Source organism: Schistocerca piceifrons, chromosome 11 (genome assembly GCF_021461385.2).
Source record: "Schistocerca piceifrons isolate TAMUIC-IGC-003096 chromosome 11, iqSchPice1.1, whole genome shotgun sequence".
NCBI classification, from domain to species: Eukaryota; Metazoa; Arthropoda; class Insecta; order Orthoptera; family Acrididae; genus Schistocerca; species Schistocerca piceifrons.
The window spans coordinates 144,703,996-144,720,067 of NC_060148.1; the positions used below are offsets into that span (position 1 = coordinate 144,703,996).

Sequence of the window (16,072 nt, forward strand, 5' to 3'; positions counted from 1 at the left end):
TGCAATCCACTGCAGTAGTAACTTTCTGTGTCAACAGGTGGCAGCACAGCAGAAGTTTGTAAGATGGCCGACATCGATGTTCGTTTGAGACAGCGTTGTGTGATTGAATTCTTGAATGCAGAAGGTGAAACGCCCATACGCATTCATGAAAGACTGAAGAAGGTGTATGGTGTTGTGACAGTGGATGTCAGCACTGTTAGACGATGGGTTCGTCATTGTAAGGAAGCTGAAGGGCAAACACCGTTGACTGACGAAAAGCGGAGCGGCAGGCCGGTGAGTGCAGTGACTCCACACAACATTCAGCAAGTTGATGACATCATTCATGGTGACCGTCGGGTGACTGCAGATGAAGTGTGTCGCATTATTTCTCTTAGTAAAGGCAGTGTGATCACGATTATTAAACAATTGGGGTACTCAAAAGTTTGTGCACGGTGGGTTCCAAGAATGTTAACCGATCAGAATAAAGAGGCAAGGAAAACAATAGCCTCCCAACACTTGCAGCGCTTCCGTTTGGAGGGAGATGAGTTTCTGAAAAAAATTGTGACCGGGGACGAAACATGGGTGCATTTTTTTGAACCCAAATCAAAGAGGCAGTCAATGGAGTGGCGTCACACAAGCTCGCCGAGGAAGAAAAAATTCAAAACTGTGCGATCGGCAGGGAAAGTTATGGCAACAGTTTTCTGGGATACAGAGGGTGTGATTCTGGTTGATTTTTTGGAGCAGCGATGCACAATAAATTCTGTTCAATACGTCACAACCCTCAACAAACTTAAAGCACGTCTTCAGCGAGTTCGCCCAACAAAATCAATGGCAGATGTTCTTCTTTTGCATGACAATGCAAGACCACACACCAGTCGTCACACCTCTGACGAGATTGTCAAAATTGGATGGGAAGTTTTGCCTCATCCCCCATACAGCCCTGACCTGGCACCATCAGACTTCCATCTGTTCGGGCCACTAAAAGAAGCTCATCGTGGGATTCATTTTGAAGATGAGGAGGCCGTCAAAACATCCGTGCGTCAATGGCTTAGGAAGCAGAGCTGTGATTTTTACCGTGCTGGGATACATGCCCTTGTTCAAAGATGGACCAAAACTGTAGAGATGGGCGGAGATTACATTGAAAAATGACAAAATGATCCTCAATGTTGTGGTTTTCTACCTATGTAATTGCATTTAAATTTCCTGACAATTAAACGTAGAAAAAAAAATAGGAGGCATTACTTTTTGACTGACCCTCGTATATGCGAATACCCTCCACAACTGTTTTGCAAACAGAGTCATTTGCAAGGAAGCAATAAATTAAAACATCATACCTGCTGATGTTTTACTGCACGAATAGCAAAAATGACATTCTCCCCTAATACTAGATGAATATAGAGACAGAAAGTGTGTGTGAGTGTGTGTGTGTGTGTGTGTGTGTGTGTGTGTGTAGTATGCACAATACGAGTTATGAAGACTCAAGATATAGTAACTTTAATATTTTGAGTTACTGTGTTAAACCTTAAATATAAGATTACATGTCTTAATGAGTCTACTACATCATTTTAAATTTCATCCATAGTCACATGAAATTTTCAAAATCAGATTTCAGTGGCTTCTGGAAGACTTCCAAAAGGCAACATGCAACTGGAAAATTCACCATGATGGGCCATTAAGTTATACTGATATTGATTCTCAAATGTTAGCTAAAAATTTATAGTCTTTGCCTAAGCTGGAAAAAAAAAAAAAAAGCCAAAGGGAAATTTGGATACGACCTCGGATTGAGAGAGTATATTTTTATCAATAATTGTCTCGTATGGCTTCGAGATAAGCACCACTGCAGTAACAAACTTCAATGAAGGAAAGAATCCAGTCTATAAGAAAAGATTGTGTCACCTCATGCCTCAGTCGGATTTCCTGCCCCACCTGTGCCCAGTTGTGATGAAGCAAAAACAGATTTCTAAATTTTACCAGTGTCTCACTTTTGCTAGCTAACTGACAGTACAATACCCTAGTGAGGTCATAGTACTGACTTTCAAATATATCTGCCACACTTACGCTGCCAACTTGACAAACGATCTTACAAACAGCAATGCTGCTGTCTGTTGGAAGGTTTTGCAGAGTGATGATTCTGCAGTGTACAGAATGGATGGGAAGTATCCAAGTGTGGAACATGTTCTGGCCACTTTTCACCATTTCGGCCCTGGCTAACATTTCAGTCAATGGGCAAAGCAATGCAGGTATTCATGAAAGCATTTCAGACAGTAGCAATCTCACTGTCTGGTGGCTGCAATGTGGAATTTTACCTATTTCGAGTAATCAGAATAGCAGTGTCCACAGTGTGAGGATCGCAAACTACAGCCAGGAAAAACACGGGCTGATCTGTCAGACCGGACCATTTCAGTCACACAAATAACGACAGTACAAACTACCGTCAGGACCATACTCAATTATGCCAAGTAGAAGTAAATGTTCAATGCTCTCAAGAAAGGCCAGAACATATTCCATCTCTGATGCATTCGAGCTTAAAGATAAGCCTCGATAGAAGATTAAATGCTGTAATTGCAGCAAAAGGAAGTTCTCACTGCTACCACTTACACAGTGGCCTCGACATCAAGTGTGTGCCACGTGTCAGCTAACCAATTCATTAGCTTATCTCACTGCTGGAGAAGCACGTACAACTCGTGGTAAGCCTCAAAGCCTACTCAGATAAACAGACCCGAGAACTACACTTCTCACAGTGAGTAATTCCTAGTGAGCGCGAGGCTTGTGGTCTACCACCTGGCTTTGCTGCCTATAGGTCACAGGCCCCCCGAGTTCGATTCGCAGCCGCCAGGTCTGAGAACTTTTTCACTCGGGGGCAGTGCACTAGACAGCCAAACTAGCCCAGATGGCAACTCCCAGCCAATAATGGCAAAAGATAATTTCATTTATAGGACAGGTACCTAACGTTTGGTCTCAATGAACAATATTTGATGGTTGTTTTGTAATGTATAAAGAAAATTAATACATAATATACTTTAAATTGTTAAGGGGGGTAGTACGTCAAACGGGCCGACTTGGAGCATGAGAGGCACCACAGGACATTTTAATTTCCACTGTCTATACTTTTACAAGTAAATTCATAAAACTTTGTCAGCATGGCCAGCAATGATTCAGGATTCACACTTGTAGCAGCAGAAGTTCAAAAATATAACAAGATAATTTTTTTTACGTGAAATTTCATCATTTTTTCACTTACTATTGGCTGCTCCAAGTCGGCCCGTTTGACGTCCAACCCCCCTGTTAAGTTATTTGAAGGAACTTAATATTAAATAAATGAGGATTATAAAAATGGTCTCATTTGTGCTTTTATTATAAATGAGTATGGCAGGAATTCTGAATTTGCAGAAACTAAATAGCTGTGATCATATTTAGAAAGAGTGCCACAGTTCTATTTCACAAAATTTTCCCTGGAAAGTACAGTCAAAACTACCTCAATATCATTTTACTTGTGAGAATGTTCCACTACACAGAATATGCCACTGCAGCACCTACACAACTTCCGACGACACCAGTTTCACAGTTCCGACACGGTCGCAAAGGAAGGAGCGACATTATCGCCGGTTCGGTCACGTTTACACTTAAGGGAGCTCAGCAATGTACTGGAATAGATTTCAGGGTCTGAAAATAACTTTCAACGGAACAGCACTTACCGTTGGCACGTACTCCGACGGAAACTTGTTTGTCGTGTAGGAGATGAGGAGGCACGTCTTACCGACGGCCCCGTCGCCCACCACGACGCACTTTATTGTCTGCATCGTGATCCACGTGTGCTGCAGCCTACGGCCGTCTGCAACAGCGGAATCTGCCGTTAATGTCTGCGAGGTCAAACCTAGAGCACACCTACCGATGTGAACAACAGAGCTGAAGAAGCAACTTACGGGTAAAGGGTAGAGAGAGGTAAATAATCGACTAAGTGGCGCATTAGAGAACTACAGCAGTAGTAATGATTATTAATTTACAGTCTGGACTATCTCCATTCTCGAAATAAGCAAATGACGATCTGTCGGATACAGCCTCAGACATCTTACAGAGGGAAAAAATATTTGCTCTCTGCGCAAATGCTGTCGCATACACTGAATTTGTTCACAGCAAAAAGGAGAACGGTATTTAGTGTCTCGTGCTACTCGAATGAACTGTGATGCGAAGTACATAAATATTCTGTGTGTCTACTTTACTGTTACATATTCTTTGACGTTACTTTTTGTTTGATTACTTCTTACTGGCTAGTGTAACTAGCGTTACAAACAGTACGGATCTGGTAATTAATATTTATGTGGAATAAATTTATATTTGAGCAGATTACCACATTTTTGGTGACTCTGCACGACACGAATATGTTAGTACTGCTGCAATGGCTTTGACATTCTGAGTTGCGTCGAAACACTCTTGCACATTACTTCGCGTCAGGTTTATTTTCACACACAAATGAATACTTCGACAGCTGTTACCGGGCCAGCCTGAGTAGTGAGACGATTGGAAAAATCACGATAAGACTACCGTCCTCCTGACAGCACAGGTCAGAACTATGGTTTGCACAACTGGAGAGCCAGTTTATTAAAGCACAAATTTTGTCAGATAAAATGAAATATAGTTACGTGGTTACAGTGCTAACAGAAAAGTAGGTACACACAATATTTACATATTTCGCATCACTGCACACACACGTTCACACAAGTAGCACGAGTCACCATAAGTAATACGTTTAATTATGAAATGCTAAAATGTATGCGAAGACAAAATGAGAACACTAACATACAAAATAACTGATGCTGCAACTGTTTGATTCCTACACTAGTTGATTCTAGAGAAACGGTGATTCTTGGACTCAGGGAATCTGAATTGACACAAGGCTCATCCCTAACTAAAATAATTATGGATAAACTACTTTTTACTCTATTTTTTTCAATAGTATGGTATAAGTAAAAATACTACCTACAGGCTACTTACTCAATATAAACTACACTTTGGAAGGGGGGGAGGGCAGCTGTGTGAACCGTGGCAAGACGCCTCAGACTGGTACAGCTAAATTACACTTTATTTCAAAACTTACTTTTAAACTTTAGTTGTGTTTTCTTTTTGTAATCTGTACTATCTCAAGAATTGAACTCATTACAAATGTATAGCTCATACATTTATCCGGCACATTTGGCCCAGTTTACAAATGCTAGCTAGAGCCAACAGATGGCATTGCCAGGTACAGTGGTTATGTCAAAAAAATCTTTCAACAATACATTTACTTCATTCACGGCTTCTGTTATATTTTTCAATAAAGACAATACTTGTGGATAAGAAGAAACCTAACTGGTGAGTAAGTGTCTGGAGAATGATGAATAAGAGGGAGGGACTTTCAAATACATTCTTCAGCATGAGAGAACAGTGTTTTCAAAGGGAGGTAGGAATAAGACTTTAAAGTTAGAAAAATTTTAACGATTCTCAAGAGCAGATAAGAGAGCCGTATAGTTTTATTATGACTTTGAAAAAGTCTCTTGTATTTGTTTCATTGAATACACAGAACGTGCAGTAGAAATATGGAAATATTGACAGTTTTCCCCAATTATCAGATGTATATGGATAAGCAGTATCTATCTGGACAGCTTAGTGCATAGTATGAGTTTTACTTCCATAACTGATATTTGTGTTGTCAGCTGAAACTGTTACATCCTTTTACTCAACACTAATTGCTCAGGAAAAATCTAATATAAGGGCATTAACATATTCTGCACTTTCTGCTTCAAAAGTAAACTTTTAAGACACAATGATATCTTTAACTAGATGGTAAAAAAATGCAAATAAAGGAACCAATTTGGAAACAAATAACCAGTCTTTAATACAATGAAATGAATCTGTAAGTGTGTTGGGGTCGACAGAAGCGTCCGATCCCACCCGTCGGCTTTGACCCGTGACGTAAGGGTGTTGTGGTGTGCGACGTCATGACGGCGCGGAGATTGGTTTGTGAGTGTGGCGTGTTTGTAGATGTCGTCGTGTTGTGGTTTGTTGTGCCCTCTGGTGGTATGTTCAGGGCTTTCGTTTGTGTGGTGTAATGGGCTCAGTGTGGTCTTGCTCATTATACAGAATTGTTCGAGTGTTGGCTGTGTTTGTAGTGGAATTTGTTTCAGTGAGTTAACGATTTAGTGGTTTTGTGTGAAGGTTAATTTAGTGTTGTTTGCTGTAGGTCGTGTAGTAATTTGAGTAAATTAATCGGTTGTTGTTTTTGTTCAGGAATGAATATGAGGATAAAATTAATAGCGCGTGTCTGCGAGAAATGATGAGAAATACCGCGTTGAAGCTGATAAAGTTTTACAGCTGTTTGGGAAGTGTTCGATCCCAATTTATGGGATTGGGAGCACCTGTTGAGCTATAATATAGGTCAGGGGAAGTTTTCGATCATAATTTATGGGATCAGGAGCTGCTGTTGAGCTATATAGGTCAAGGGAAGTGTCCGATTCCAGATATTGTGTTTAGTTGAATTTGGGGAATTTTGTGTTGTCGGTTTTTTTCGTCGTTTTGTAAGAGGGTGGGTGTCTAAATTTGTTTATATTTAGTTTGTCCCCACCCAAAAACACCCAATTTCCCGTGCTTGTCCCGTTAGTGTCATTAGGCTTTTGGTGGAACGTGTGTGTTTGTCTTTCGATGTGTTTTCATGTTTATAATGTGTATGTAACGATTTTATATGCGCCATATTGGATTTGTGGCTTATGGTCATTTCCACCATATTTGTGACATCATGGGTCAAAGCAGACGGGTGGGGTCGGACACTTTCGTATTTCCGTGTGTTGAGACACGATTGACTAATATAATTTTAATTCAAGAATATGAAAAGTTCTGGTACTTTAATTATATCACTGTTATAATCCATCAACTTTGAACTCTGTTTGTTGATAACAGACTGATAAGTAAATGTAGTTTTTCACATTACAAATAGTCTTTTGAGTCTGCAATTAATTTTTTTTAGCAACTTTCTTTTTCTTTCTTTAACTTCAAATGCGATGTCCCTACTCAGTGTCCAATGCTAAATTTTACATCACAATCAATAAAGTCAACGGTCCCGCCAAGTCTTTTAATGAAGAGAAATTCTAGTAACAACTCAATGTCCGATTCACACTTCCTTTTCCAATGACTAACCCACAGAAAACATATCATTAATTAAAATTACAGCTTTAATTGTTGGAATAAATTATTAAAATTCAACACAAAAAAAGCCACAAGAAAACAATACTGTTATGACAACTAAAACCGAACTTATCGCACTGCTATCAGGATGTGTCATGAGCTATTGAGAAAATCAATAGGGCCTATCTTATTTGATGCTACATCAAACACAATTCCTGGAGTAACACATGAGATAGGGTGATTAGTTTAAAAATAAATAAGACACACAGCATGCTACACAAGGAATAAACTTGAGACAAACTACTGGCTCCAAAGGAAATAGTGACGGTCCCAGAAAAATTGGGATGGATGCTACACAAGGAATAAACTTGAGACAAACTACTGGCTCCAAAGGAAATAGTGACAGTCCCAGAAAAATTGGGATGGATGGGAACCAAAAAACAATACACTTAAAGAACCAAAGTAGTCTGTAACTGAAGTTGTAGGTTGTTGAGCATTTCCATGAGTAAGAATTCTCAATGCAGGCATAGGATTCAAGTTCAAGTCATGGACTAGCATCCAAATTTAACAGCATAAAAAATGACAAACAACATGACGTAAGCTCTGTTTTCCCATGGACAATTCCATCTCTAATGAATGATTTACACATTACCTATCTGCACAAGTACAAAATATGATAGCTTAAAACTAACAAAATACTGATGAATTTAATTAGAATTAATTTGTGACATCTGCAAAATAATCAACACATTAGGGAATATTTGCCATAAATAAATTCTCATTTAAAGTTCTAAAAGGTTTTCTAGCCAAGGCATGACCTATCACTAAAATACGAACAGGATGCTGCAGAACAGCCATGCCACTAAAGCAAATTTGAAACAGATCCACATCTGTGTTGTTCAACTACATCATGGTCTACTTGTGCTTGGGTTGGGAAAGGTTCTGTAATTTTTGGTAATTTCAAACAAGCTTTACTCTATAAATACAGCTGCCATGGTATCTCGAGAAAAACTGCTTATGTTTCTGTAAATATTTTACACAATATAGACTGTAAGACAAAAACATATCCTTCATCAGCTACATTGAAAACAAAAAGCCAAAGAAGAAATCACACTTATCTTCAGTTCATTGGTATTCAATACAAACACCTTATGCCATGTCCACACACAAACAACTTCCTTCAAAGAATGTCCTAGCTACACAGCAACTAGAACTGCTAGACTCAGTACCTAACAACAGTACCCGCATTCATTCCAATTAGTTCAAAGGGCCATAAAAATGGATGTATTTCGATTCTATACAAACCTTGGAGATCACACAAGTTGTTTAATGATGAGGCATGTTTGCCACAACACATCAAGTTTGTCAGACTTCTCACGTATGTTAAGGTATATGAATTTTGTTGCACATCTTAATATTGCGACTTAGATAAATTTTTGTTACTTTCTCAATCCGCTATTGATTAAAAAATAAATTGAACTAAACAAAAGCAAAATAGATGTACCCACAAAAAATAAAATTTAATCAATGAATAAATGTACATGAAAAATAAATGCAAAGGGATATATGTGGATAAAAATACTACACCAAAATTGCAAATTTTCTTTACTGATTACCAATTTCGGCTCACTGACAAGCAATCTTCAATCTAAAATGTTGTTCAGTGTGTGACAATCACTAAACAACAGTGTATTCATAGAGCAAAGTTGAACTAAAAAACCTGCCATATTGCCACCCATAAGCACAAACAATTGACAATAATGATAGTTGCTTCGACCATGAGTGGATATAAATAATGTATCACTTCTAATATTCATAACACGAACAAGGAAATGTATGTGAGACAACTGTCAGCCAACACTGTGGCTATATGGCCACTGAAACAATATTTGATTGTTTAATGTTGTCAATTTACACGACCAACTACGATTTCTCATTGATCTGAAAATGGCTCGTGAGTGAACTGAAACTGATAATCAATAACGAAATTTACGATACTGAAGTATGATTTTTATCCACACGTTTTACAACACCAGTTAGCGTATCTCCCAATTGACAATGTCATAGAATAAAATGTACAAGAGAAACTGCTGAATTTAGGTGAAGTCAGTGTTGTGCTTGGTAGGAGAAAGCACAGTATCGAAGCTGTTCCTGAAACTGTGTGTGGGTATCTCATTTTCTGTTGTGCTACGACGGTGGCAAATATCGATATGTTTTTGAGCTCTGCTATGTAGCATTCTACGCATTCCTTGTGTCAACCAACATCTACTACGTTTCATTTTACTTGTAATACAACTACGAATAAATTTGTTAGATAACTAAATTCAGGAGCGTTTCCTGATATCACATGCAATTAAACGAACTTTTGCCATTTGAGAGGATGTGGGCGTGGGGAGTCAATTCAGTAATACAATCGCATCAAACGAATATGAAGTCAATCCTTAAATAAACACACGCTTAAACCATACGCTTCCGCAGGGATAATTACTTATTTCAGTAACAGGTACAATTACGTTTCAGGCAGTTTCTGAGTCACTATGCCCACAAACTCGGATGAAATTTTCTTTTGAATTATTATTTTTAAAGCAGGAAGATACAGGTTGTACAACATACTACAGAATACTTATATCCAATGTTTAACAAACAAATACGATAAAAACTTAGCAGGATTTTGAAACTGGGTAACAAAAGTAGTAACCAAATTTTACCAATGGTTCCCACGTCGCTTAAACAAGAGTTAATACCATATAACACTCTCCACGTCAATCTTATTTCGAGAAACTGCTTCTAAAAGTTTAAGATTAAACCATCCACCTTAACTGTGGGCTATGACTTCATCCCTAAACGTAGGAGTAGCTATCTGTCGAAGGTGGGTCGCTACATATTTCATTCTACTTCCGGTTGGGACACACATTCCTCTGTGTTGTGAGTTGCTATTTTGCATTAGCAGAAAAGCAGATGCTTCGGAAATTGTCTTCTGCAAGCGGCAGCAAGCAAAATCTTACAACCAATTGCTCGAAAATGTTATCCGAGAAAAGAAAATGGCTACACACTTGTCCACACGACACTACTGACAAAAACATTGACATGCCTAGTTACAACAAAACACCACTTGCTAATCACACGGTCACCAGACAGATCTTGAATCAAGTCGCCGGTCTTCGCTTTCCTGCAATGTATACGTTTTCGTGCGCAAAAAAAGGTCGCCAACAAGTATACCAAATACTTACTAATTCAACACACTTGGGCGTCGACACAGTTGTTCACTATCTTACAAGCAGCAGATACTCCTCGGCAAAGAGGTTAGTAGACATTAACAAGACTGCCGATCACTGGCAAAGATACGTATACAAAATACAAATGGTGTTAACGAGGGCTTGGAATGCAAGGTGGTAAGAAAGTGGAAGCATCGCAAATAAATTAACGTGTAATTGAGGAAAAGCCCAGTATACTTTATTATTTGTAGGAAAACTCGATCTTTGTGTGGTCGCCGATAGAGATAATGAGCTCTGGCGTGCAAATTTGTGTGTGTGCGGCAAGAAGTTTGTACGGTAATCCTGACTGAGAAAATACATCGACCACTGGTGACAGCTATGTTAGCTATTCTAACCATAATGTCTTAGATTCGTGTTTGGGCTGAAATCTCATATTGTGTCGTGCAGGAACTACGAACATCTTTTTGTATGTAGAAATGTGAAGGAAGAAAGAACTTCGTATGATGAAAATTCCTTTATCTGCACATTTGACAGCTGTCTTGTACCGAGTCATCCGAGAAGCTTCAGTGTCCAGAGAGTTCTTTAAGAAAATAGGATGTAATCAATATCGAAAGTACGTATTTTCCTTCCTTGTGCAAACCTTTTGTAGATGACTAGATGTTATTGCTGGGTCTTTTACAATAAAGCAAATGAATGCTTTAGTGTCTGTCAAATTATTCTCTCCCATACTAGTCAGTAGCGATTGGTAATGTGCTAAAAAGATGAGACTTTTTCTCACATTTCTGTGTAAAGTGGCACACACCATTAATATAAAATAAAAATGATGTGAAAGTACAATATTTTAGTAATGTGTCTGTTATAGATAGGCTAGTAAATTTGTTAGTATTGATCATGATTTTCCCATAAAAAAACTCAGCTGTAGAACAGTTATGCATTCTTCTACATGTAGACTGTACATTCATACCTTGTCTTTGTAGTGGCGGCAGCAACACAGTGGAGTAATACAAATAACGAGCAAATAAAAATGATTTCTCAATTCTAGGACCCTCTCTCTTCTTTTTTAATGAAAAGGTGGCCTTTATAAGAGCAATCAAACTGTCACGTTTATTATTCAATAAATTGGATTAGGCCTAGTTGGTAATCCTAATCCGATTCAAAGCTCTGTAGATAAAATTAAATATTCCATCATTTAATCTTTTACTCCGTGGTAGGATACACAGAACATTGTGAATGATAATATATACTCTCTACAGGGCTATCTTCTGTCCATGCAATATTTCGTAAAAACTTATAACCAATTTAAAGATCTAAATATTCAGGAGTCTTGCATAGAGTAACTTTCCACGATGTGTACAATGTTGCTAGTATGAAAGGCAATTGTATTTGCTTCTCGATTATTGCCATTTATAGATCAAGAAAATTTGTTTATTCTTTGTCATATTAGACCACAGTGAGTGCATCTACGAACATGTAACATGTTCCAACATGTAGTGGATAATAAAGTAGTCCCAGACTGTGAGTGCACACTACTCTTGAGGATGTTATCAGGAAAAACAAAACTACCCTTTTATGGTTAATGTGTGGAACGTTACCTCTCTTAATCACATAGGTAAGTTAGAGATTTTGTAAAGGGGACGAATAGGTTGAAGTGTGATACAGTGGTAATTAGTGAAGTTTGGTGGAAGAAAGAACAGGACTTCTGGTCAGGTGAGTACAGGGTTATAAATACAAAATTAAATAGTCATACTGCAGCTGTATTTCTAATAATGAACAAGAAAATAGGAAAACAGGTAAGCCACTGTGAATTGCATGTTATCATAGCCATTGTAGACAGAAAGCCAACCTCCACCACAGTAGTAAAAGTTAGTATGCCCCCTAGCTCTGTATATGGTGACTAAAAGCAAATGCAATGAGACAAAAGAAATTATTCGTATAGTTATGGGAGATGAAAATTGAATTATGACGGGGAACTGGAATTTGATAGTAAGCAAAGGAAGAAAAGAAAAAACAGTAGAACAACATGGATTGGGGGGAAAGGCAATGAAGAGCAAATCCAATCCATCTAGTAGACTTTTGCACAGAGTGTAATGTAATCATTGCTCACACTTAGTTTAAGAATCATAAAAGAAGGTTGTATATGTGAAAGAGACTTTGAGACACTGGAGACGCTGTAAGGATTCAGGTTTATTACATAATAATAAGACAGATTCCAGAACCAGATTTTTAACTGTAAGGCATTTCCAGGGGCAGACATGGACTGTTGACTATAATTTACTGGCATGAAACTGTAAATTATAACTGAAGTAATCGCAAAAAAGACACGCAATTAGAGAGATGGGACAAGGATAATTTGGAAAAAGAAGGGGGGTTGAAATTTCAAAAGGAGTGTTAAGTAATGTTGGACTGAACAGGGGAAAGAAATACAGTAGAAGACGAATAGATGGCTGTCATAGATGAAATAGTGGAGGTGGCAGAGGATCAAATTGACAAAAAAACAAGGTCCGGTGGAAATCATTAGATAACACAGGAGAGATTGAATTTATTTGGTGACTTATAAAATATAAAAATGCACAAGTGAAAGGGAATACAGCTCTTTAGAAATGAGATCAACAGAAAAAGCTAAATGTCTAAGCAAGAATGGGTAGAGGACAAATGCGAGGCTGTAGAAGCATGCATGACTAGGGAAGAGAGAGATTCTTCATGTAGGAAAATAGAGACGTTTGGAGAAAAGAGAAGCAGCTGTACACTTGAGAGCTCAGATGGCAAGTCAGCATGAAGCAAAGAAGGGAAAGCTAAGAGGAGGAAAGAATGTATGAAGCCTTTGCAAGTAAAATGGAACTGAGGCAATATTACAGAGAGTGAAGAGGAAATAAATGAAGGTGACATGCGATACTGTGAGAAGAAGTTGACAGAGCACCTAAGTCAAAACAAGACTCCTAGAGAAATTGACATTCCCTCAGAATTACAGGTATTTTTGGAATAGCCAGCCATGATGAAACTATTCCACCTGTTGTGCAAGATGTAGGAGACAGGTGAAATACCCTCAGATTTGAAGAAGATGTAATAATCCCAGCCGGCCGCTGGTGGCCGAGCGGTTCTGGCGCTACAGTCTGGAACCGCGTGACCGCTACGGTCGCAGGTTCGAATCCTGCCTCGGGCATGGATGTGTGTGATGTCCTTAGGTTAGTTAGGTTTAAGTAGTTCTAAGTTCTAGGGGACTAATGACCTCAGCAGTCGAGTCCCATAGTGCTCAGAGCCATTAATAATCCCAATTCCGAAGAAGGTATGTGCTGACAGGTATGAATACTACCGAATCATCCGTTAAAAAAATCATAGTTGCAAAATACTGATGAATTATTCACAAGGATCATTCCATGTCAGTTCAACCTGGGGCTCCAGCCCATAGTCTCAGATTTGACTGAAATTCAGTGCACTAATTCTACCGTGTATGGAATGCTCATGTACAAAGTATTAGTTTCCCCTGCCAATTAGTTCCAGAATTATGACTTGTGAAAGAAGGTGGCGTGACCCGGAAATTGCAACCCGCATCTGGCAACCTGTCTTCAGATCCAACTTCAGGTCTTAATAACTTTGGAACTATTCCACACAATCCCGCGAAATTTTTACAACCCAGTAACATCCATTTAGAGAACACACTCCATGAATTAAAACACCAACAACATATTTCTGAGGGAAAATAAAAAATTCCAAAATGTGATAAAAAAATGTAATAGGCCCCCCTACGTTAAAAGGTACATATTGTAGGTGCCCGCTATGCCAAATATAATTCACTAAAAAAGGGTATACATTTTTTTGTTGTAAGCTTAATGTGGCCTAAACACACACAGAACTCATCATGCCGATATCAGTCACACAAACAGTTACATGCACACAAAAATTTGAAAAATTACCTAAAAAACATGGATTTTTGAAGTGTGGTAGCACAAAAGGGACAAGTGGTATCCAAGCCAAATTTCACCCACTGCATAATTAGAACAGAATGATATACATCTCAAAATTTCAGCATGTTATTGCAAAACATTTGTGTACGATGGAAGTTGACAGATGTATTTGGTGATGTGGCCATTGTTCCACAACACAATTTTGTAAAAACATATTGTAAACTGTTCTGCCTCTTCTTATCCTCTCTCACAACTGTTTAATCACTAAGCAACAACATATAGACAGATTAACACAACCTACCATTAATGTTTACTGCACCTTAACTGCTAAAAACCAGTCAATTGTGCTTCAAACAGAAGGTCTCCCACACTTTAGCCACTGTACTCTGTACATTGAGTGGCAAATTGTACTGTCTTCCTGATACTATGGTAGGAACTGGAACTGTCATAAGAATACGTTCAAAAGGAATCCAACACCTGTTTGACAAATGTGGCCAATGAAATGATCTTGCTGGTCCTGCTGGTGCCATGAAGTTCACAAATACATCACCTTCTGCTTCACAGCACTCTGCAACACATCCTAAGTACCATTTGTCATCATAAACAGCAATAACATAGCAACCTGGTTGTATGTTGCTGCTTTTGCTTCTGAATCCTGAGTCACACACTGTGAAGAACCTATAGTTGAGATATTTTTCTGTACCCAGGTAAATAATTGAAGAGGTGTTAGAATGTGACCTTCTGTAGGGTGCTGCAGACTAGCTCGTGATGCCATGTACTTAATGGTAGCACCAATACTGTCACATACATTTTTACCATGACTTGTTGCGAAAAAATTCCGTTCTGCGTGAATCTGAATATCATGGTACTGCATGCATAAATTTTTGAGATTTTTACAGTTTTTGTACTGACTAGCTGCCTCATCACTGAAGTATTTCGCAAAATGTATGTGAGGCAGCTTGTTTTTCACTTATGCCATGACAGTGTGAATGTGGGCATGAACTGCAATGGCATCATGAATTAAACAGTCACTAAAAACGCACAGGTTCATGGCAGACACACCACCCGATTCACCTCTATAGTAAATCGCAAATGGCTGGAGAGTTGCTTGACTGTTGTCCCAATGATATCCTTGGATGGCATCTTGAACTATAAATGCATAATTTTCAGAAAAGTCTAGTATTACTATAATTTCATCTTGTTTCAAATTATCCTTACAAAACTGAAGATAAGCCGATTGTGCTGTTGCTGTGAAACTGTGTGTGGTCAGTTTGTCCGTTTCTTTGACAACACATTTCAACAAAATCTTCCTCTGTACTTTGCTTTGTTTCAAGACTTGTGCAATCCATGTGTGTCCATTGTTTATAAGAAACAAGTTCATCGTCATCCGTAAGGAGTTCACCATACAGTTTGTTATTCATGTGTTCTGCAAGATTTGCCTTACCAGGACCCTTTTCACACCCGTGTGTTACGCACTGGTAGGAACTGATGTCACTCACTAGCAGCTTCATTGCGCCGTTGTAATCCAGACCAGAATCATTTATAGCAGCAAACATCAGCTTAGCATTTTGATGGGTCTCACATACACAAACATTGTGTGTGCTCCTTGCACTTACATGCACAACCCACTTTGGCCAAAGATTGAAAAAAAAGATGATAAACCTACTTTGGTATTGGGATACTTTTCCTTGAATTCTACATATAGTTCTGATATGTTGCATAGCAACAGTCTTTTTTGCATCTGTACACGTACATTTCCCATTTTCACCGTTAAATAGTCTTTTTTTTTTTCCCAGGCATTATTTGGCTGTAGTCATTATT

At 38.5% G+C, this 16,072-nt stretch overlaps 1 protein-coding gene across 2 annotated transcripts in view; it reads right to left on the bottom strand.

Annotated features, from left to right (window-relative positions):
- Nucleotides 1-10,437, bottom strand: part of LOC124720460 (cdc42 homolog) — a 55,761-nt gene extending 45,324 nt beyond the window's left edge. Inside the window, exons 1-2 of one of the 2 annotated variants that reach the window (XM_047245814.1) lie at nt 10,365-10,437; nt 3,675-3,811 (exon numbers count right to left, since the gene is read on the bottom strand). In XM_047245814.1, coding sequence (XP_047101770.1) covers nt 3,675-3,779 — 105 coding nt within the window. In that variant the 5' untranslated portion in view covers nt 3,780-3,811; nt 10,365-10,437. Of the gene's footprint in view, nt 1-3,674; nt 3,812-9,842; nt 9,865-10,364 lie in introns of those variants that run through there. The other variant, XM_047245813.1, reaches the window with a different exon arrangement.
- Between the last annotated feature and the right edge of the window lie 5,635 nt (nt 10,438-16,072).